At 52.8% G+C, this 21,839-nt stretch overlaps 1 protein-coding gene across 3 annotated transcripts in view; it reads right to left on the bottom strand.

Moving 5' to 3' along the window:
* RANGAP1 (Ran GTPase activating protein 1) overlaps positions 1-21,839 on the bottom strand; it is a 33,005-nt gene that overhangs the window by 10,688 nt on the left and 478 nt on the right. Inside the window, exons 2-9 of one of the 3 annotated variants that reach the window (XM_057741727.1) lie at positions 21,609-21,784; positions 16,054-16,700; positions 13,882-14,031; positions 9,288-9,415; positions 6,197-6,256; positions 3,725-3,904; positions 2,042-2,155; positions 1,785-1,919 (exon numbers count right to left, since the gene is read on the bottom strand). In XM_057741727.1, the coding sequence (XP_057597710.1) occupies positions 1,785-1,919; positions 2,042-2,155; positions 3,725-3,904; positions 6,197-6,256; positions 9,288-9,415; positions 13,882-13,993 (729 nt within the window). In that variant the 5' untranslated portion in view covers positions 13,994-14,031; positions 16,054-16,700; positions 21,609-21,784. Of the gene's footprint in view, positions 1-1,784; positions 1,920-2,041; positions 2,156-3,724; positions 3,905-6,196; positions 6,257-9,287; positions 9,416-13,881; positions 14,032-16,053; positions 17,676-21,608; positions 21,785-21,839 lie in introns of those variants that run through there. The other 2 variants (XM_057741728.1, XM_057741729.1) reach the window with 2 other exon arrangements.

Raw genomic sequence — 21,839 nt, 5'->3', positions numbered from 1 at the left:
TTTCTGATAGGCTGACTCCTATTGCCTTCGACAGCTCTCATCTTGGATGCCTCTTCCTCGAGGAAGACTTCCTGGATTGCCCCACCCAAACCCCCCAGCATGATCCAGGGCTTTCCCTCTCTGTCCCCAGAGCACCTCATCCTTCCTCTATCCTGGCGTTCAACACTCTGGAGTAGCGAAGTCACCTCCTTGTCTGCACCCCGACAGCCCCCAAGATCTCAAGGAGAGGCCCACGTCCCAATCTCCACTGCTACCTGGGACTGAGGACAAGCCTGGCATAACTGTACCCAGGCACCTTTTGATGTCTCTGGGCGCCCAGCACAGAATGGGGGTTCACAAATAAATACAGGCAGCCCAACTGAGGCACAAGTCAGGTCCTCTTAACATTTTCTGTGCAATCTGGTAAAGCCCCAGGGCTCCCTGCTCAGGGTATTTTTAAATTTTAAACTAAATTATAGGGCTTCCTAGGTGGCGTAGTGGTTAAGAATCCGCCTGCTAATGCAGAGAACACGGGTTTGATCCCTGCTCCAGGAAGATCCCACATGCCGCGGAGCAACTAAGCCCATGTGCCAAAAAAAAAAATCCTCTCAAAAAATGTGAGGAAAAGTAAAATTTGGGCTTCCTAGGTGGCGCGGTGGTTAAGAATCCGCCTGCCAATGCAGAGGTCACGTGGTTAAGAATCCGCCTGCCAATGCAGAGGTCATGGGTTCGATCCCAGCTCCAGGAAGATCCCACATGCCACGGAGCAACTAAGCCCGTGTGCCCAAAAAAAAAAAAAAAAAAAAAAAAATAGTGAAAAAAAAAAAAAAAAAAAAAAAACTAAATTATATAGGATAACAAATTCAATCAGAAAACAATTATCAAAATATTTAGAGAAACTGCCCAAATGTGTGCTGTAGTAATACATGTACCTCTTAAGGCAATGAATAACAAGACCTAGGTGTACCATACCTGTAACCTTAATGTATGAGAAACAAATACGTCTATCTATCCATAACAACTATTATCTGATGTGAAAACATCTGTGATCTCTCCTAGTAACAAAGTCACAGGAATGTCTAAAGCTGCTGGGGTTTACTGTCTATGTTCGCCATGCAAAGTAATTATGCTTTAGCCCTGGTGGTTATAACAATCACGCGATGTCCCCCCAGCCAGCTTCAAAGACTCCCTGAATCCTATCCACAGACCAGTAGGATCCCAGGGACCCACGTTAGGCAACACCCCGCCTCTAAGAGCACCGAGGGTGCCCGCAGAAGGCCCGGCAAGAGCACGACGTACGCTGTGCCAGCACGTGGAGGACAGCAGCCAAGGGCGGGGTGCAGGGAGGGTGCCTCAACGTGCCCGCGTCTACGAGGCAACCGGGCTCCGCCAGCTCCAGGGGAGGAAGCTGGAGTCCTGCTGCAGCCAGGGGACCAGGAAGACACAAAGCCCCCCGGCCCCAGAAACGTCTGCTCCCCTGAGGCAGGTGGAGTGCTGGAAGTAGCAGGACCCTGGGGGCCGCCGCCCTGGCCTGAGCATGGTTAACGCTGCTAGAATGTTTGCCAAAGAAAACGTTTAAATTGAGAGAAGAGGGAGACAGACCCCAAAGTTCCTAGCCCGTGAGCCAGGCGCGGCCCTCTCACTACCAGACTCAGGGGTGTCCTGGAGCAGCGGGGAGGAGAGAGCAGGGAGGAGAGGGCACAAGGACACCCGAGCACACCTCGTCCCGGCCACTGCCCCTGCTCCTGCCCTCCTCCTTGGCTCAGGGGCAAGTCTAATGGGCTGCCTGGGCAGAAGCCACTCACCCCAAAAGCCTCTGCCAAGGCGGTGGCTCCGTCGTTCTCCAGGCGGTTTCTGCCAGCCACAAAGACCCTCAGGGCCAGCGGCTTGCCCTGGGCGCTGGATTTCCGATGACACTCAGTCAGAGCTGCTGCCAGGATCTGGGGGCGGGGAAGGAAAGGGCCCGGGCCTAAGGCAGGAGGCCCTGGTCTTCAACGTGCCGCGCCACCCACGGGTGGTGGATGTGGGGACGAAGCACTGCTGAGCAGCACAGCAGCCGTACCTCGCCCGCACCCGGCACCTCACAGGGACAAGAGCTTCGACATCCGCCACTGTGTGTGTGTGTCCCGTCACCCCCACGGGGTCTAGCCCCATGACAGAGATGGGGAGCCCGAACCTGGCGGAAGGGAGACACCAACACTGAGCTGCCAGCTTTAAGACAGGTCCTGGGGAAGGGGCTTCACAGTCAGCTCACTTTACTGTCAGATTCATGGGAAGTGCAGCAGGAGAGAAATAACACTTATAGAGCACCTTCTGGGTCCTGAGCACTCTCAGCAAAGGTACTGTCACATCTCGTTTCACCCTCAAAACGAGCCAGGGAGGCAGGTGGTGTTGGCCTTACTCTACAATGAGAAAGCCAAGACTCAGGGAGGTACGTGAATTGGCCAAGGTCCCAGAGCAAAGATGTGGCGGCGCTGTGACTGGCAGCTGGGTCAGGTTGGCTGCACACAGCTCAGTGTTTGGGGCACATACGGGACACGGGACCCCACCAGCCGGACTCCATGACGGCGGTGGGTCGTGTGTGTGCTCAGGGCAGAAACCACCGACTTCTGCTGTAGACCAGCCTCGAGGAATCTTTGCAGAGGTCGCTCTCCCAGCACATCCCCCTCTGGGTTGGGCTGGACCTGTCTTCTGTGCTGAGGCAAACATTTTTATGTCTTAACACACAGCTTGTTGCCCCCTAGACTGGAGGAGTGTCAGCTGAGACAGGAGAGTGTTGGCTGTGACCTGCTCTCCCTCCCATGGACAGGAGGCGACAGACTGTCTGCAGGGAGGCCACTCTGGCCCCTCGAGAGCCTGGGCCACTGCGAGCATCCCACAGACTCCTCCTGCTGCTCTGACCGGCTTTGGGGATGTAGGTTCAAATTCCACACCTGTCCTACGCTGGCCACGTCATCTGGGACGCTCAACCAAAGATCTCTAAGTCCAAGTGTCGCTGACTGAAAAAGGGGACGGCATCACCTACCTTTCAATAAGGATGACAGGTTTAAGGAAGCGCACGTAGCACACGCCCCCATGCGCTGTCAGTTCCTATGTCCTGGCCCTTCGCTCCTTTTGGTCAGGACGTGAGGGAAGGAGGATGGGAATGCAGCCTGGAGCTCAGCCTTTCTAGAAGCTGGGCCTAAAGCAGCCAGAATGGACTAAGAGAATAAACAGGGATAGCCTCCCTCGGCACCTTTCTACACTGGCCAGCCTGACTTGCTGGCAGGACAGGGGAGGAGCCCTGGGCAAGGCCCTGGCCAGGAACGAAGTTGAGCTGTGCCCGGCCTCCCTGAGTGGTTTCTCTTTCTGGATGGACTCCCCCACACCCACACACCAGGCCTCAGGTGGCTCTGCCAGCTGTTCTGAGGGCACAGCAGGTCCAGTGATGCCCAAGCCCTGCGTTCTGCAGAGCCAGCAGGTCGGAGCACGTATGCAATACTGCCTGTGTTGCCAAGGCAACACAAGAACTGAGGATGGTTGCTTGGCAACTCCAACCTCACAGACTCCATCTCCTCTCCCCACCGGCCACAGGCTGCTGCCTTTGAGGCCCTTCTCCTTTGAAGAGAAAAACAACAGGCCAACCATTCCAGACGGTGGGTGGCCAAGGGCACATACTTCAGACGGACGCAAACGCAGCAGGGAACTGGGAAGGGAGGGAAGTGGAGGACGATGGGGGTGTGGGGGAGGGGGCTGCTGCACCCACCTTGCCGCCCCCGATGCCCATGCCACAGTTGTTGAGCTTGAGTTCGTGCAGGGTGAAGCAGGCGGAGCTCTTGAGCAGGGCCTCGAAGCCTCGCACGCCATCGGGCCCGAATGCATTGTCACTCAGGTCCAGCTCCACCAGCTGGGCCCCGGCTGTGATGAGTCCCTCCCCGAGTGAGATCTGGGCACAGAGGGAGCTCATGTCAGTTTCACAGACACGGGCAGGTACCGCTTCTGCGCCAGGCCCTCCCTGCCCTCAGGGGGCACCCAGGCTGCTGGAGAACCGGCAGAGACACAGAGCCGACCCTGTTATATGAGACTAAACACCCCACAGGGGGCTCTTAATTCAGCTGGGGCTGGGGTTGGGTACACATGGGCTGTCAGAGAAAGTTTCCTACAGGAAATGGCATTTGAGATCAGTCTGGATGAGGAGCAGCCAATCATCAAACATGAGAAGATTCCAGCCAGTGCTAAAAACATGAGCTGAGAGACATAAGCAGGAAGCAGGGTGCCATGTGTCTCGGGCAAGCAGTTTGCAGACTCCAGAAGAGGCAGGAGTCAACTCAGGCAGGAGCCTTGAAAGCCAGGCCAAGAACTGTGAACTTGAGCCCTAGAGCAATGGGCTTCAAGGTGGGTGAGCGAAACAGCAGACACACCCCCAAATCTGTGGAGGGCAGATGGACAGGCAGCGGGAGGCTGGAGGCCGAGCCCCACCCAGGGGTGTGAGACAGTGACCCAGGCAACAGAAGAGGATACAGGGGCCAGTGTGATGGGGGATGGAGGAGGGGGGACCGAGCCTCAGGGGGATTCTCATGGCGGGGGAGGGGGGGCCAGAGCTGCAGAGGCTGGGGGTTCACTGGACATGGAGGGAGGGTTTCTGGTGGTGACTGAGCAGACAGGGTGCCCATCTTCAAGCCTCAGCCCACGACCAGATGTGGCAAGAAGGTGCTGAGCTCTGCTGGGAACCCCAGGAGAAACGGAGGACAGGAGGCTCAGCCAGAGACTGGGGGCAGAAATGGGGCTGGGCAGGGATGGGGCAGGGGGTTCAGGGTGGGAGGAGTCCACGAGGGGAGACACTGCTCTCGCCCGGGCCATGGACAGGGTAGCTGAAGCACCCCCACTCCCACGTGCCCCCCGCCCCCGCCAATCAACAACAAAGGGCTGTTCTCTGGCTCCCCCTGCCGGCTGGAGAAGGCCCAGCCCCTGGGGATCTGGCCCCAACTGACCTCTAGCCCTTAGGCAGCCAGAGCTGCTCAAACCTTCTGTGCCCGCTGCAGCCTCCCTGCATGTTATGCCATTCCCTGACCCCAAATGCTCTTATTCCTGTTTTTAAGAGTTGTTCTCACCCCGAGTATATGGAGATAATACCTTCTTCAGACTTGAGAAAATTGAACGCTAAAATGTAGTTAAGACAGTGGCACGGAGGCTCACAGCTAGTAGCCCACAAGTAAGCTTCCTTCACCTCCTTTTCTAACTCGAAATCCTTATACTTACAGACAGCCAAATCCCTTCACTTACTCTGCACCCTAAACCCCAGCCTTACCTGGTTCTCGTCCACCCTTTGAGGCTGGTATCTAACTCGAGCAACCCTAGGGGCCTCCTCAATCCCCCACCCAGGGAGCCCGCCCCCCCAGGGCCCCATGGGACACCCTGGATGACCCGTAATTGTTTGCTGGACTGAGGTGCGTTAGAAATGAGGTTGGTGCCCAAGCATCGCAGGAGCGCCGGTGCTGGTGAGATACACGGAGGCTGAGAAGGCAGCGCCAGCATGGCATGGACAATCGTGCCAACCGCTGACCACGAACCTCGCCCAGAGGGCACCCTGTACTAGAGGGATACGCTGAGAGGCTGCCGCTGCCAGCCCCGCCCCCTTCCCCTGAGCCACGTTCCGTCCTGGGACCCCTCGGTCCCTCCCACACGTGCGCCTGTGCGCAGGCACACACACAGGCTGGGTGCCCCACCCGAGCTGAGCGGAGCCCCAGGAATGGGGAAATGGAAAACAGGCAGAGGCGAGCCGCCCACGGTGAGAACCAAAGCAAAGAGAGTGGTATCGGAGGACGGGAGGGGCCGGCAGCCTGTGTGTGCGGTGGGCTGGAGACGGAGCGGGACCTCGGGGTGCAGGGGAGGGAGCGGCCCGGGAGGGAGGGGTGATCCTGTAGGTGGCAAGCTCCACGGGCCTCGTGGGCGAAACTGCTAAGCTCAAGAGTGACCCCTGGGAAGTCTCTGCTGTACGTCCTGTCCCTGGGCCGCCCCGTCTCACGGGGACGCTGAGTCCTCGCTGCCTGGCTCCCAGCATCACCTGTACGGCCACCTGCGCGTCAGGACACAGGTGAAGGCTGTGCTCGCCGGGCTTTAGCACCCCAGGCACCCCAGGGCGCTCGGTCTCCAGAAAGAAGAGGCTGTGAGAGGTCCTGCGACGCGCTAAAGGGGTCCCTGCCACCAGGAGCATGAGCAGAGACCCCCGTTCACTCACCAGCGCGGGTGGGATCTCGGACCGCAGCCTCCCCGTGAACATGTCGCTCCAGTGGCATCGCTTTGGAAGGAGGAAGACAAGAGTTAGCTGAAACCCTTGGAGGTGGCCTTCGGGCAGCTCCTCATTCCCGTAGACCTGGACCACTGAAAACTACAAGACTGCTCAATTTGGGTGAAAAGTGGGACCGGCTCTGACCAAAGCTGATAGGACCTGGCAGCCCCTAAGGACCATGGGGGATGAGCAGACGTGTCAAGAAAACCTCCCATCTGTCCAATCCTCTGATTCTCCGGGAGGGAAATCAGGCTGAGGGAGAGGGGATTGGCCCCGGGCCCCCTGGCAAGGCAGCGGCAGGACCAGGACCAAGACACCAGACTCCTGACCCAGTGCTAGTTTCCCACGCTGTGTGGGCCAGGGACATGATTCTGGGCAGTGGAGGAACCGGAAAGGAAACAACATGTGATCCAGCAGCAAGGACGTTACTCTCTTTTTAAGTCTCTTTCAACCCTCCTGACCACCTCTAGACGGTGCACTCAGCTGGGGTTGGTGGGTCTCATCCACCTCCCCATGTCTATCTAGCGCATCCGCCTTTTTAACAAAGGGAGAGCAGGCTTCAGGCTCAGAGCCTCTGGATGGCAATGGCCTCAAACTAGAATTTAATAACACTCCTTTATTTCCTTTATGGTAAGGGATGCCATTTTCCAGTTATAGCAGGGATCATGTTTGCTTTTAAATTACTTCCAAGGGAGCTGATTTAAAGGAAATATTAGGTAAATGTCACAAAGGCAGTGGCCATGTGACTGGGTCATGTATCATGCTGGCCGGCGGAGTTGAGGCTCCAAGCACACAGCCCTACCCTCTAACTCTGGATGCTGTGTCCACCCAAAGTATCCACTCTGGCAGCTCTGGCCTTTCCTGGGCCAAACCTGGGAAGGGTGGGACACAGGAAAAGCAACCTTCCCCTGAAACCCAGTCCTTAAAATGTATGAACTAAATCCAACCTTAAGTACTAGAGAAGCTGGTTTTTGCAGAAGAATTCTCACATCCTCCAATAAAGCAAATCACTAACAACTGGAGATGTTCTACATGGGTCTGCTCAGTGAGTTACACCTGCATGAAGGTGCTGAGGCTCAGAACAGGAAGCCACAGCCTAAGCCCCTCCCAACAGACAGTGGCCTCTCCTCCCCAAGCTTCCCCAGCCCAATTCTGATGGGGTGAGGTCAGCGTGGGGCTCCAGGGCACCAGGCTGGCTTGCAGTTCTGACTTAGCTGACCCAGGCCTGCCACGCCCTGTCTCTGACCCGTGGTATCTTCTCTTTGCAACAGGCTTTAGGCCTCAGTGACTGCCAGGTGGGCAGCAGAGCAGTCAAGAGGCTGGGCTGGGATCTGGGCGCCAACCTTGGCCCACTCCTGAGAGGTGTGACCCTGGGCCACGCTCTCCTCACCTGTCAAGACCTAACTTGTGCATGTGCTGCAGGAGCAGCAACATCTTATCTCGCATCAGTACTGCACCCAGACCAGTACCGGTGTCAAGGGCAGCTCCGGCCCTGCCACTGCACCCACCCTGGGCTCCTTCCTGCACTGAAGCAAGCTTGAGACACGACGTGGGGTGATGCAAGGCCCTGGGTCTGCACAGGGTGACAGATGCACGCGTACTCCCGCAGCTCAAGCTCTCTCACTACATGAGCCTGCGTGTAGCCACCACGGCAGCCTCTCACAGAGGAAAAACTCCTTTGTATAAAGAAGCTGCGTCCAGTGCAAGGCTACATAACGCAGCAAATAAGGCGGTGGCGCCGGGTCTTGAACCTAGGCCCTTGGATGCCAAAGCTCAGCTGCTGCAGCCTCCCAGCCCCAACCCCTTCTCCTCCATTCCTGTCCTTCACAGATCACCGAGGAGGTCTCCGTTCTTCCACAGGAGAACGTCCAGCGTATGCTCAGGGAAAGGACAGGCCCTGGGCAGGAGAGCAGAAACAGTCCTGCCTTGGCTGTCCGTTAACCTGACCATCACATTCCTGAGGGAAACATCGAGGGCCACTCTGACAACCAGCTCGGGGCCCTCCCTGGGTAAATCTGCTCCGTTCCTCTCGTGGCCCTGGCCCCAGACGCCTTCCCTTTCAGAACGCGCACTGGACGTGGGAGTGTGAACGTGGCTCAGCCACTGACCAGCAGCAGGATCTGGGCGGTTCACTCCGCCCCCCTGAGCCTCATTTCCCTTAACTCACAAAATGGACCTGAGTCACCATGAGGGCTGATGACACACGCAGAAGAGCCCAGCACAAGCCTAGCCTTGTTCGTACAGAGAGAGCCACGTGCAGCCTGGAGAGCAGGTCTCTCTCCCTCATGGCTCTTCACAGGCTCTGAGAAGCTAATACACACGGGCATTCCCGCGAAGGGGCGCCGGCAGCAACAGCCTCCTGACGTGTGAACACACGACACCCCACTCTCCTCACAGGGCTTCCTGAAGGGCTGGTGTTCAGGGAACCTGCTTTGGGACACACCAGAACAGAAGAATCTTTGCGTCGGCCAACGAGGGGCACCACTTGGGTCTAACCTTCAAGAAAGAACTCGCCATTCGGCGGTGAGAAAGGCAGTTAGCTGGTTGCCTCCGCAGAGCAGCTTTCCAACCACCGCAGCATCTGAGCTGAGGTCTGGCCGTTTTTGCCCAACGAGAGACTCCTCCACGGGGCAAGCTTTGCTCTGGAGCTCCCCGCTGGGCGGGCTGAGCATCTGTCAGAACAGCTTCCAAATCCAAGGCTCCGGCCCTCCTCACAGGTCCCAGATCTGCCTCGTGAGCTAAAGACGCTCCCTGTCCAGCTCTGCTCCTTCTTCTTTATCTTTCACACGTGTTACCCGATAAACCTCTCACCCACCTAACACCATCTCAGGGTCTGCTACGGCAGGGCCCAAACAGACACATCACGCAGGGAGAGGGGTCCCGGCCAGTGCTCTGTTCTGGGGAGGCCAGAGGGAGAGGAGCTGTTCGAGGTGACCACCCACAGGGGCCCAGGATGGTGTGGACACAGGCATCGGCTGTGGAGGTGTGAGCGGAGGCTTGTCCCCAGGCAGTCTGGGCCTACTCGCCCTACGGACCTCACCTTCAACTCAGGCTTCTTCTCCAAGGCCTTGGCAATGACCCTGGCTGCTTCCACACCCACCGTGTTGCCCTCCAGGCGCAGGGCCTCTAAGCCGTCAAAATCTTCTATTTCCTTAATCACGTCTTTGGCTGCCCGGGACCAAAAAAAACAAAAACAAAAACAACAACAGACTCTTAGACTTTTGGAGGCACGAGCAGCAGAGGCAGGAGCTGACGTCCAGCGACTGCCTCGTCCCTCACAACTCCAAGGGCTACGGTGCACCTGCTGGGTGCTGGGCCCTGGCTCAGCAAGGGCACCTGGAAGGCTCACAGTCTAGTGGGGACATGGCTACGCAGACAGTCCCTCCACAACTAGTGTTCAAACAGGTATGTGTGAAAGGCTTGGGAGCCAAGGGGAAAGAGGAACTGGCTGGTTTGGGTGAAGAAGGTGCCCGGGGCCCCTTGTGGGTTGTGTGCAAGGCGTCTGCCAAGAAGGGGAGTACACAGGCCAGGCAGGGAAACAGCACCAAGCCAGAGGCCAGCAGGCACGATGGCACGCAGGCTTTCAGGGTGAAATGACGCGGGTATAGGGTGCCCGCTACCGTCCTGTTCTATTACGATGATAAATTCCATACAACCTAAATGTCCATCAACAGAGGACAGGTTAACTCACTGTGGTGAGTGATATAAACAGTTACACTGATATTGTTATGAATGGCGACACAGGTGTTTACCTGACTTGGAAAATAATCAAGTTACAGTGATAAGTGAAAAGTGAGGTTATCCAGTGGTGCTTGGTCTGATCACACTTTTAAAACGCTGTAGGCATTCTCCCTCTCTCTCTCTCTCTCACACACACACCCACTACCCCAGGGTCTAGAAACCACATGTTAAAGCAGTTATCTCCAGGTGGTGGGATTCTGGGTGACGTCTGTGTTTTTCCAGCACCTGCTCAATATATTCTCAATGTATCAGGTTAGAAAGCAGCTTTTAAAGCATCCATAATTATGATCCCAATTACTTTACGGGGGAAAAAAGAGGAACTCAGCTATACATGGAGGAAAAAAACCAAAAGACTAGAATATGGAAAAAATGCATCAGAACGAACAGTAGTTATATCCCCGGGCTGTGTTATAATGAAGATATGTTTTTTTCCCTTCTTTTGATGTGTCTATATAAGGAGCATGTATTAATTTTACAATCTGAAAAAAACACACAGGTTACATAAAAGCCAAATCCAGTTTGGCTGGCACAGGAGGTCGCGGGTGACGTGGTGGGGAAGAGACAGAGAGGAGTGGGAGAGAGAAGAGGCGAACACGACTTTCTAGGTTACAACGACCACAGAAGGGTTGTCAGAAAGTTTGTGACTTGGGACTTCCCTGGTGGTCCAGTGGCTCAGACTCCGCGCTTCCAATGCAGGGGGCCCAGGTTCGGTCCCTGGTCAGGGAACTAGATCCCATATGCCGCAACTAAAGATCCCGCACGCCACAACTAAGGCCTGGTGCAGCCAAATAAATAAATAAATAAATATTTTGTTTTTAAAAAGTGTGACTTGCAGCCTGTAAGGGGCTCCCTGAGAAGCCTCTGCACGTCCTCCCTCCCCTCTTCCCACCGCAGCAGCACCTGCTCAGAGACCCTTCTACCTCCTAACTAGGTCAAATCTCCACTCCCCAGGCCTCGCAGCCCTGATGTCCCACGTGCAACCTGCTACAGCTTTACACTCATCTGAATGGCTACTTGTTTTTCTTTTTCTTTTTCTTTTTTTAAGTTCCCCTGACCAGGGATTGAACTTCGGCCCTTGGCAGTGAAAGTAAGGAGACCAACCAGGGAACTCCCGCTACCTGATCATTACACAGAGACTATTAATGCCACCTTCCTTACTGGGTCATGAGTTTGTGAAGAAAGTGACTCGCTTTGCCTCTGCTCACAACCACCACAGCTAAGGTAGTCACTGTCAGGTCTAGTCTACAGCTGAGTGAACTGAGACACAGAGATGGTAAGGAAATGCCTACTAAGGTCACACAGCTAGAGAGTAGTGACCAGCATTCATTTCACAACAAGAAAGGCTGGACAGATATGAGCCTCCCATTTTCTAGAAAGGGAAGCTGAGGCTTCAAGGAATGAAACCACTCTGCCCAGGAAGGAGTTCAGGGAAAATGGCAGAGCTGAGCTTCAGACTGGTTTTCTAAAACTGAACCTATGTGCTGCTCCCCAAAGCCTTGCTTCTGTGCACAAGCATGGACTTTATGCAGGGCCTCGGCAGAGAAGCCCCGGAACCCCTCTCCCCACTTGGAGCTGCAACTCCAGAGCCCCAGGTGTCTGGGCCTCCTTCAGCTGGCACTTGGGCCTCTCAACCCTTAGGAAGACTTGCTCCAAAAGGGAGTCCCCCTAACATCCAGGGAATGGCCAGGTCACCAGGAGAAAGGATGGCTGCTCTAGGGAACGTTTATACCTTCCTTAGAAGCAAGACAACAGAGATGCCAAGGCCCCGAGGGAAGCCGTGTAAGTGACACAGGTACAGAGATCTGAAGGTACTGTGCTTGCCACAAGTTGAGCCTGGGGAAAGTCACGAGTCACGAGAGAGCGGGAAGGAAAAGCACCAACACAGGAAGAGCAGGAACAGGAAGGTGGGAAGGTGGGGTCACAGTTGGGTTATCTCCCTCACTTGATGTTCAATCCAAACGGAGTTATATCAATACATAACTTAAAAACAGGTGAGGGATGGGCCCCAACCATCCATGAATAACCACTAACTGTCATGAGCTGCGTGGAAGGGATTTCTCTTTTCAGCCTCTACTTCTTCACAAAGTAGTAAGTTCCAGGTACTCTGCCATGTAAGGTACCACGGACTTTCTCTGGTCCTTAAATGACTTACTGGGGAGAGACAAGGGCCTTGTTATAATCATCAGCTTCATGGCCTCCCCGCCCAGGCCCCTGCCCTCCCCGGACCTCACCCGCTCACTCCCAGCCAAGATAGAGGCCCTTTCTGGGCCCACGATTAGGCCACCAGGCCCCTCAGTACAGCATTCAAGGGCCTCTGCCCTGGGCTCCCTGTGAGACTCTGATTTCTTTCCTCTCAAGCCCACCCTATGCGTCTCAGCTCCTGGGCCTAACTCACATGGTCTTCCCTGCCTGCAGCGTCCTTTCTCCTTCAAGTACCACCTCATCCACGGGGACTTCCTGAACCCTGCTAAGCTAAAAGTGATCCCTTTCCCCGACCTGACGTCCCAGAGCTTTCTGTTTGTGTCTCTCAGAGAATGTTTCATCGTTTCCCTCCTGTGAGTTGTCTGCGTACCTCATTCCTATTCCAGGTTAGGAGCTCCTCAGAGGCCAGGGCTATCAGCTGGCTATCCCTGGTGACCTCCAAAATGAGAAGGAGCACATCCAGCCTGAGCTAGTGAAGTGGTTATGTGCGTGGATTTTAGGACCAGACAAACTTGAATTTTCTTCCCAGCTCCACTACTCATAGCTGGGCCTTAGGAAAGTCACATCACCTCCCTAAGCCTCAATTTCCCAATCTGAAAAATGGGATGAAACCTACCCTCAAGGCCTTTTGTGGGGGATAAACTGAGATACTCTTTGTAGGGCACTTAAGACTACCTGACACAGTGTTAATGACCACTATCTAATAGCAAATCTATGTTTACAGAGCTGAACTGAAGGTCTAGTGAGAAGCACCAGAACAGGGATTCAGCTGGACCTCTGATAAAATCCCAGCTCTGCTATTTACCAGCTGTATGACCTTTGGTAAGTTACTGAAGTCTCCCAAGTTCTTTTCTCCTTATTTATAAAACGGCAACATTTTTACCTCCCTCCCTCAGGGATGATGCAAGGATCAAAAGTGACAAAGTACAGGGAGAAACTCTAATATTTAAGGCCCTGCAGAGACGTTAGGAAAGTGCATCACTACACTGCCAGCAATCCAAGGACTCAAGCAGCCTCTGACCTGGCGGAGGGGAGCACGCCTGCCTGCACACCATGACAACCAGGCAAGATCAGACCAGTTTCCCTGGTTGGGCCAGAACCTCAAGAGGCCTTACAAGTACTGACGTAGCTGCCTTTACTTCCAGATGCCAGAGGATTCAGGTTGATCGGCGTCAGCCATGCCTTGGCCAGGAATGGAAAGACAGGGTCTGCATTCTGGTTGCTTGTTCTCTCCAGTCCTGATGCCTGTTCACAGACAGAAGCATCCATCCCTCTCCCAGGGCCTTTCACCTGCATAGACTAGACCTCCCAAGAGGGCCTGGATTGTTGTTTTAAGGCAGCTCCATGACGGCCTCAGCTCTGGGGAAGACAACAACTATTCCCAGACCAGCTCTGGATCGTGGGGGTGAAGGTGGGGGTGGATCTGAGGCAAGAAGTCAGGGCTATATCTTGAGCCTGCAGCTAACTGTGGTCACACCTCATTGCCTACAGCCCCTCCGAGAGATAATGGTGCCCTTCCCACCTGCCAGCCTGAGCTGTCACCAGCAGAGATGCCCACCGTGTGCTCATGGACAAACCACCTTTGAGCCTGACTGTGCTAGGGCAAATCACACGATAATGAAGCTGAATGGGCCTGATAGATGGCAAGAGGAAAGCGCTCACTCGCTGGGCCAGTCCGCACGAGAACTCACCATCTTCAGCAGTGTTGAGCTTGAGGCTCTTGCCCTTGAAACTCAGCTGTCCCCCGGCCACCTGGGTTTTGGCTAGCGTCTCTGCTAGCTTGGCAATGTCTTCAGAGGCCATGTTGGCCACGTTGGTAGGCTCCCTTGGAAATCTGCAAACTGAGGAGATCAAAGTTTATTAAGAGAGGAGTCTCTGGGTGCCTCCAGGTTGGGGAGGCAGGGCAGGACATCAGCCATTTCAGCCACCTGACCCCACCTCCTCCTGCTAAGGAAATCCCAAGTGCTAAACCACTAGGAGAAATGAAAACTGCATTAGGGAAGGAACAGTTCTAAAAAGGTGAAGACTTCAGCCTCTGCACAGTTACCGTCTCACTACAAGGCCTCCTCAACCCGAGTGCCACAGCTTGGACACCAAGCAAAGCCACGTGAGTTGACTATTTCCTGGGTCTCCAGTGAATGGCAGTCGAGTCCCAGTCTGATGGCTACAAAGAGTCTACCCAAAACACACACCTGCCTGACCATCTTGGCTGCTCTCTGTTTGAGGGTCCCGTTCCCCAAACAGGACACAGATGGCTATGGGCTCCAGGTCATCCATCCCAGAGAATGCCCCACCACCATGGCTGGCATGACTCTGGGGGTGGGGCACAGGTCAGCCCGCTGCACACCTGGTTTCAACCTTGGCCAGGAGACTGGGCAGCCCATGGTGGCCAGACCTCAGGGGTTTCTAGGAGACCTGGGGTCTCTACATCACAACAGCCACCATCACAATAGACCAAGGACAGAGTCGCTGAAAAAAGGAGCTTCCAACATGTAGTTCAGCAGACTAGCAGAAAGGATCACTACATTTCCCCAAAGAGGAATGACAGGTAATCAGGGAAGAACAAGGATAGTGTCTCAGACAGTGATAAGAAAAAAGTAAACAGGAAAAGGGGTAAGAAGTTTCTGTGTTTTTTTTTTGGGGGGGGGGCTGCAATCTAAAATAGAATGTATTATTAAGAAAGAAACAAAGACTTGAAGGTATCAGGGATTGGGCCACACAGATATCTGGGGAAAGAGCATTCTTGCAAAGGAAACAGCAAATGCAGAGGCTTTTGTGGCGGAAAGAGGGGGTGCTTTAGAGGAAGTGCAAGAAGGCCAGTGAGGTGGAGCACAGAGAGGGAGAGAGAAAAGAGGTAACAGATGAGGAAAGAGAATCAACAAGAGACCCAAGTCACGAAGGCCATTTTGAGAACTGTGGCTTTTACTGAGTGACAGAGCCACTGGAGAGTTTCTAGCAGGAGAGAGAGATGTGACGTAGGTTTGGACAGGATCACTCTATCTGCTGCATGAGGCAGGGCATTTCAAAGCTGCTCCAAGAATGAACGAGGGGACGAAAATGAATATAAAATAGCCTGAAACCCGCCCCCGCCCCCCACTTGCAGTTCTGAAATGGGACAATTTAAGGCTAGAAAAATGGTGGTGAGGCCTCCAGACGTAAAAGGAACACAGAACTTCTCAGCTGAAAAAGCGCCCATCCCTCAGTCCAGTACACACACACCATCCACTATAAAGACCAGGAAATTGGATCACGGAGAGGTGAATTGATTGGTCCAAGGTCTGCAAAGGGCCACTGGCAAAGCAAAGACAAACGGTAATACACACTCCTCTCCCTTCTGGTAAGGAGCGTCGCAGATTTTTCTCGGTGCACATCCACCGCTCCTGCCAAGCGTCAGCAGTGACTCACGCCGGTCCCGGGGGCTGCGGGGCCAGCCCAGGCCCTCCGCGGGTGTGGGCCTATTGGGGGACTGCGGCGAGGGAGCAAGGCGCGAGTTCGGGCCGCAAGTGACAGGCGGGCCGCACGGGAGCCCCATTCGGGATCCCAGGCGGACGCGCACCGCCCCCAGATGACACCGACACCAAAAGGAGACGCCACTGCTGGCATCTGCGGGCTGGGCGGCCTGGGTGGGCCTGACGCCCTCCCTAAGCCTCAGTATCCCCACTTGCGAAAAGGACCAGCGCGCCCCAGCTCCCCCACTCCCATCCGTCCGCGCTCGGCCGTCGAGAGCACAAGGGAGAAGGCGGAGCGGACACGCACAAAGCGCTCGGGGGCACCACACCTTCCTCGCCCAGTTCCAGGGCCGTGCCGCCCCCCGCCCCCATCCCAGGCAGGTGACAAGAAAAGGAAAGAGACCCGGACCCTACCGTAAACAGGCGGCGCCGCCGCGTGGGGCGACCGGGGCGCGCGCGTCAGTCCGGCGGGGCGGGGACTGACTTAGGGCCCGGGTCAGGTCAGGTCGGGGTCTCCACCTCCAGTCCAGCGGCCCCGAGGGCCAGCCCACTTGTCCTTCAGCGCTCGGAGCGATCCTCGCCGCTCGCGCCTCCGACACCACCTGCTCCCCGCACGGCGGCGGATGATGGCGGAGGAGGACGATTTTGAAAGCCGGCAGTTTCTTTCCTTCGATTTGATTTGTTGGAGGCCCAGGCCGACTTCCCATTCCCCCGCGCGCGTGGCCTTTCGGGTATAGTAGTCCAATCCTGCTGCACGGGGCGCGGCGGGACGCCGCAGGACCGCTCCCTTGAACTACCATTCCCGTGATGCACGCGTCCTAGAGCGCCTCCGCTGCTCAATCTTTGCCCTCCCTTTTCGGCTTCTGGCTCTTTCTCCGGGACGCCACTGGGTGGCGTTTAGCCGCGATCTCCCAAGGCGACTACATTTCCCTAAAGGCCTTGCGGCACGACCGACTCAGCCCTTCCGGAAAGGTTCACGTTCCCGTAACTTTATTGACAAAGGCTGGTACCGCTAAAGGCTATCTGCTGGATCTCTTCGGCAAGAAATAGGTATCCATTTCCTAAAGGGAAAGCCTCGCCTTTTTTATCCCATGAAATTGTAAGGACATTCGAGGACTTTCACATAAAGAGCCACAAATTACTTGATAATTAAAAAGGAGGGAAGGGGGAAATAGTAACTCTATAGTAGAGAAACTCTGCCACACCACCTTAACCAAGTGGTCCATGTTAACCTCAATAACGGGACAAACTGACATCCGTTGCACACCTCCCGCAGTGATGTAGTGAGAAGGACACAGCATCACCATCCGGTCAGAAACGTATAAAGTTAATCATGAGGAAACATCAGACATACCCATCTGAGGGTTACAGAATAACGTGTCTGTGCTCTTCCAAAAATGTCTGTGTCACGAAAGACAAAGAAAAGCTGAGGAACTGTTGCAGATTAAAGGAGACTAAAAAGACACGATAATGAAATGCAATACATGGTCCTGGATTGGATCCTGGGGGTGGGGGTGGGGGGGAATTACATTAAAGGGCAATATTGAGACAGCAACATTTGTATGTTAGATAATAGCGTTGTATCCATGTTAAACTTTTTTATTATTATTATTATACTGGGTTATGTAAGAGACTGCCCTTGTTTTGGGGGAATATATGCTGAAATAATTAGGGGCATGATGTCTGCAACCTACTCTCAAATGGCTCCAAAAAATGTGTATATACATATATATATATAGCGAGAGAGTGCAAGTGTGGCAAAATGTTAACAATAAGTAAATCTGGGTGAAGGGTCTCTGGGGTTCTTCTCAATACACAAGCAAAACAAGTCACTTTGTGAGTGTGAGGTGAGAATAAGGGGAGAGTGGATGTTCCTTATTGTGCAGCGGTTTTGTGTTTCTTTCCTTTTTCCTTTTTTCCTTTCTTTCTTTCTTTTAATGTTTTGAAGAGAGAAGCAGACTGTCTCTGATTAATTTGGTTTACTTTAACTGAGTGTGTTACATTCCAGTCTTGTGCCTGAAAACAGACTTAATTGCCAATGGTAAATGGAATAAATAACAATATTTATTCTGGTTTCCCGAAGAGCTACCAAGGCTGCGGACTTGCTATTTAGTCAGATCAAAAACAAATGCCTGAACTATGTCAGACACGTGAGGAATGTGGAGAGAGAGTCCCAAGATCCAACTGGGTGCTGGCCCTGGGCCCCTGGAGAGAGGCGGGTGGGCCTGGCCTACCCACATTGCTGGAGAGCCTGCCCCCTCCCCTGGTGGGAGGGGGTTGCTACATCATCTGTTAAAGATAACTCAAACCACATTGCCCCCTGGGTTCAAGCCCAGGGCTCCCTTAACTATTTTTTTAACCTCGGGAAATGACCATACTTAAAAGAATTCATTCACTCCGCAAATAATTATCTACTACGTCCAAAGCACTATTCCAGAATCCAGTGTTGAATAAGATGGAAAAGGATGGTGTCTGGGGACGAGCTTAAATTTGGGTCTAATGTGTATGAAGGGTTTCCTGGTACCAAATCCTTTTGGTAGATTATATTCCCTTTTAATAATTCTTTTGTTCCAAAATTGAAATTACTTCAGTGTTTAAATGAAAACTGATAGCAATTGAAAAAATTAGTATAGATGCAAAAGAGCATACAGAAGAAAGTTAAAAATTACCTGTTTTGTTTTTAACCAAAATGTTATGTAGATTGAAGAGTGGATGGATGGAAGGATGAATATATGATAAAGCAAATACAGCAAAATGTTAACAATTGTAGCATAATACAGAGCTATACAGTTCTTTCAATTTTCTGTATGCTTGAATATTTTCGAGCATATTGGAGACAATTGTGACCATGTTTTATTATCTGCATTTCATCCACTGTTTTATAACCTCTCTCAGCTTCTAGGCTCATGGTCCACCCTTCTCTTTTTTTTAAATCACCTTCACCTTCGAGAATGTGAATTCTATGGACTGTTTCCCAGAAGAATGTATTATTTATTTAATCACACATTTATCAATGCTTTGCATGCAGGAACTCACTTAATCCTCATAGTAACCCTATGGGGAAAGTACTCTTTTCTAATTTATTTTATTTTTTTTTAATTTTTTTGGTGGGGGAAGTACTCTTATTATCTCCAACCTAAGCCCAAAATTGTGCATTTTATATTCAGGGTCTTCCCCTAAACCCCAAGTTAAGACCCCTTGCTGGAAGGCTGGGACCGGGGCCTGTGCTGGAGCTGTGGGGAAAAGGGTTTATTTGCAGTCCCAGGACCTAGCATGGGACCTGACAATGAATGTTTTTGAGTGAGTGAATGCACACTGTACTTGGTTGCAATTAAGACCACCATGCACGCCGGCTCTTCCCAGGTGATGAGAAGGCATCTCTGGTGTGCAGGCCTGAGCTTGGAGCAGAAGGTGCTCACTGGAGAAGGGATAAATGAACGATGTACCTGTCAGTTCCTCCAAGGTCAGAGCAAGAGTGTCTGCCTCCCATTCTCCAGCAACCCACTCCCGTGACAGGCCCTTGGGGGTAACCAGTGATGCATCCAGATTTAAGATATCCACATCACGATGCTATGGTCTTACAGGTGGATGGGCCTGGGGCTGAATTCTGTCTCTCCCTCTTTCTTAGCTGTGTGACCTCAAGCAAGTCAGTTAACCGCTTTGTATCTGTTTCTTTACCCTGAAACAGGTAAAATCAATCCCTACATTACAGGGTTTTGGGACAGGATAAGAGGATCAACATGTGCAAAGTGCTTGGCTCATAAGTAAATCAAAAGTGGTGGCTGTTACTGCTATTTTGGCTTTAATGTGGGGACATAGGGCAACCTGCTGGTGCCAACTTTGGGGCATTTCTCTCCAAAGCACCACCACCTCTGGTTGGGGTCTTGTAAGGGCCCACTTACCGTCTCAGGCAGCTCAGATAGTTTAACTAATTGATACCACATTTAAGAGATGAAGGCAGCAGAGGGGAGGGCTGGTGTCCGGCTGAATCCACCTTAAATGATGGACAGTTCTCATTTTTTTGATTATGTTTTGTTTTAATTGCGGAATGCGGGATCTTTAGTTGCAGCATGCGGGATCTGGTTCCCTGACCAGGGATCAAACCCAGGTCCCCTGAATTGGGAGCACAGAGCCTTAGCCACTGGACCACTAAGGAAGTCCCTCCAGTCCTCTTTTAAGGATATGTGTTATTCCACTGGCAGCCTGGGATAGTAGAATCAGCATACCACTTATCAGCTAGTTCATCTGAGGCAAGATGCAGTCGTCCAACTGGCCTCAACAGCTTCATCCATAAAATGGGAGTGATAATGACATTGGAACCTAATCTGAAAAACTGTCAAGAGTGTTTCACTATAAATTGCACGGGGGATATGGGAACTAACATTTATTCCTCCCCATGGGCTAGGCGCTATACTATATGCTTTACAGGTATTATTTAATTGTAGTCCTTGAAACAAACTTTATGTTGATTAGGTTTTCTTATCCTTATTTTATCAATGAGGAAACTAATGTTGCAAGATTGCCTGGGGTCACACAGCTAGCAAGTGGCAGAGCTGGGACTCCAGTCGACCTTGGTGTTTCTAATGCTGCCTCAGTGACAGCCCCACTGTACCACCCAGACTTCCTAAAGTGGCAGGCTCAGCCTGTGGAGGCCTTCAGCCCATGATCTTGGGTCTATTACAGGTGACCCAGCAGTGCTTGTCAGAAATACTAAACCAGGGACTTCTTAGGTGGCGCAGTGGTTAAGAATCCGCCTGCCAATGCAGGGGACATGGGTTTGATCCCTGTTCCAGGAAGATCCCACATGCTGCGGAGCAACTAAGCCTGTGTGCCACAACTATTGAGCCCGTGTGTCGCCACTACTGAAGCCCACGCGCCTAGAGCTGGGGCTGTGCAACAAGAGAAGCCACGGCAATGAGGGGCCCACATGCTGCAACAAAGAGTTCCACAACTAGAGAAAGCCTGCCTGCAGCAACGAAGACCCAACACAGCCAATAAATAAATTAATTAATTAATTTAAAAAAATACTAAACCAGAATTTCTGGGAGTTCCCTGGTTGCCTAGTGGTTAGGATTCCAGGCTTTCACTGCTGTGGCCCAGGTTCAGTCCCTGGTTGGGGAACTGAAATCTGAAATCCCGCAAACTGCGCAGTGCAGCCAAAAAAAAAAAAAATCTCTGAGGTAGTGGGAGGGATTAAAGGTCTTCATTTTAAACAGCGAGTCTGAGGGCCACTGCTTTTCATTTCTGGACATAAACGTCCATCCTCCTCATACCAGAGGCTGCCTTTTTGTTTGTTAATCTTCGAGTAGTGAGGGGAGAGATGGCACCCACAGAAGGAAGATGTTGAGAAATTCTGACGGTGCAGGTGCCTTTTCCCCCCTTTCAAGGCTCCCTTAAGGTAGACAGTGAAAAGTGTAGAAGGCTGCGTAAAGCAGGCAAACTCTGGAGACAGAATTGCCACCTTGGACAAGTCACTTAATCTCTGCGCATCAGTTTCCCATCTGTAAAACAGGCATGCTAAAACCAATCTCTCAGGATTACTGTGAGAATTAAACAGGCAAACTGTGCCAGTTTCTGGTCCCTCCTAGGATTTACCACAGCGTGCTTAAAATGTACCTCAGCCACGTATCTCCAGTTCCTAAGACTGTCTGCCACAAATGTGGAAGCGATAACATTTGTAAAGAAAAAAATCTCTCCAAACTTCACAGCTGATCCTCAATAAAGAAGTTAATATATATACACACACACAAATATATGTACATATATACACATATACATACATGTGTATGTGTGTAAAATGAAGAGGGGAAAGAACTCTCGGGAATCTATGGGGCAGGTGGTGGTAGGGTGGGATGACACCGTATTTGGAATGGGAAGCTCTGGATTCAAATCCAACCTGCACCTGGCTAGCTCTGAGGCCGTGCCAGGGACGCTGACAGCCGGTTTCTCCTTTGATGATCTCCCCTTACCTTCTGGGTCTTGTAAGCAGCCTCAGATCCTTTCTGGAAAGATCCTATACATACAATAGCAGCCGAGGGAGGTCCTGATTCCTCTCTGAGCCTTCGGTCCTCATCCTCGAAAAGGGCACAAGGCGACTAGGGTTTTGGGGAGCCTTCATTGAAAGCATCTGGAAACCCGGGGGCTCCTTACACACAGGAGGAAGGACGGAGGCGCTGAGTTAGACCAGCATCCGGCCAGAA

The sequence above is a fragment of the Hippopotamus amphibius genome, chromosome 7 (assembly GCF_030028045.1).
Source record: "Hippopotamus amphibius kiboko isolate mHipAmp2 chromosome 7, mHipAmp2.hap2, whole genome shotgun sequence".
Taxonomy (NCBI): domain Eukaryota; kingdom Metazoa; phylum Chordata; class Mammalia; order Artiodactyla; family Hippopotamidae; genus Hippopotamus; species Hippopotamus amphibius.
This window is presented reverse-complemented; position numbering and strand designations above follow the sequence as displayed.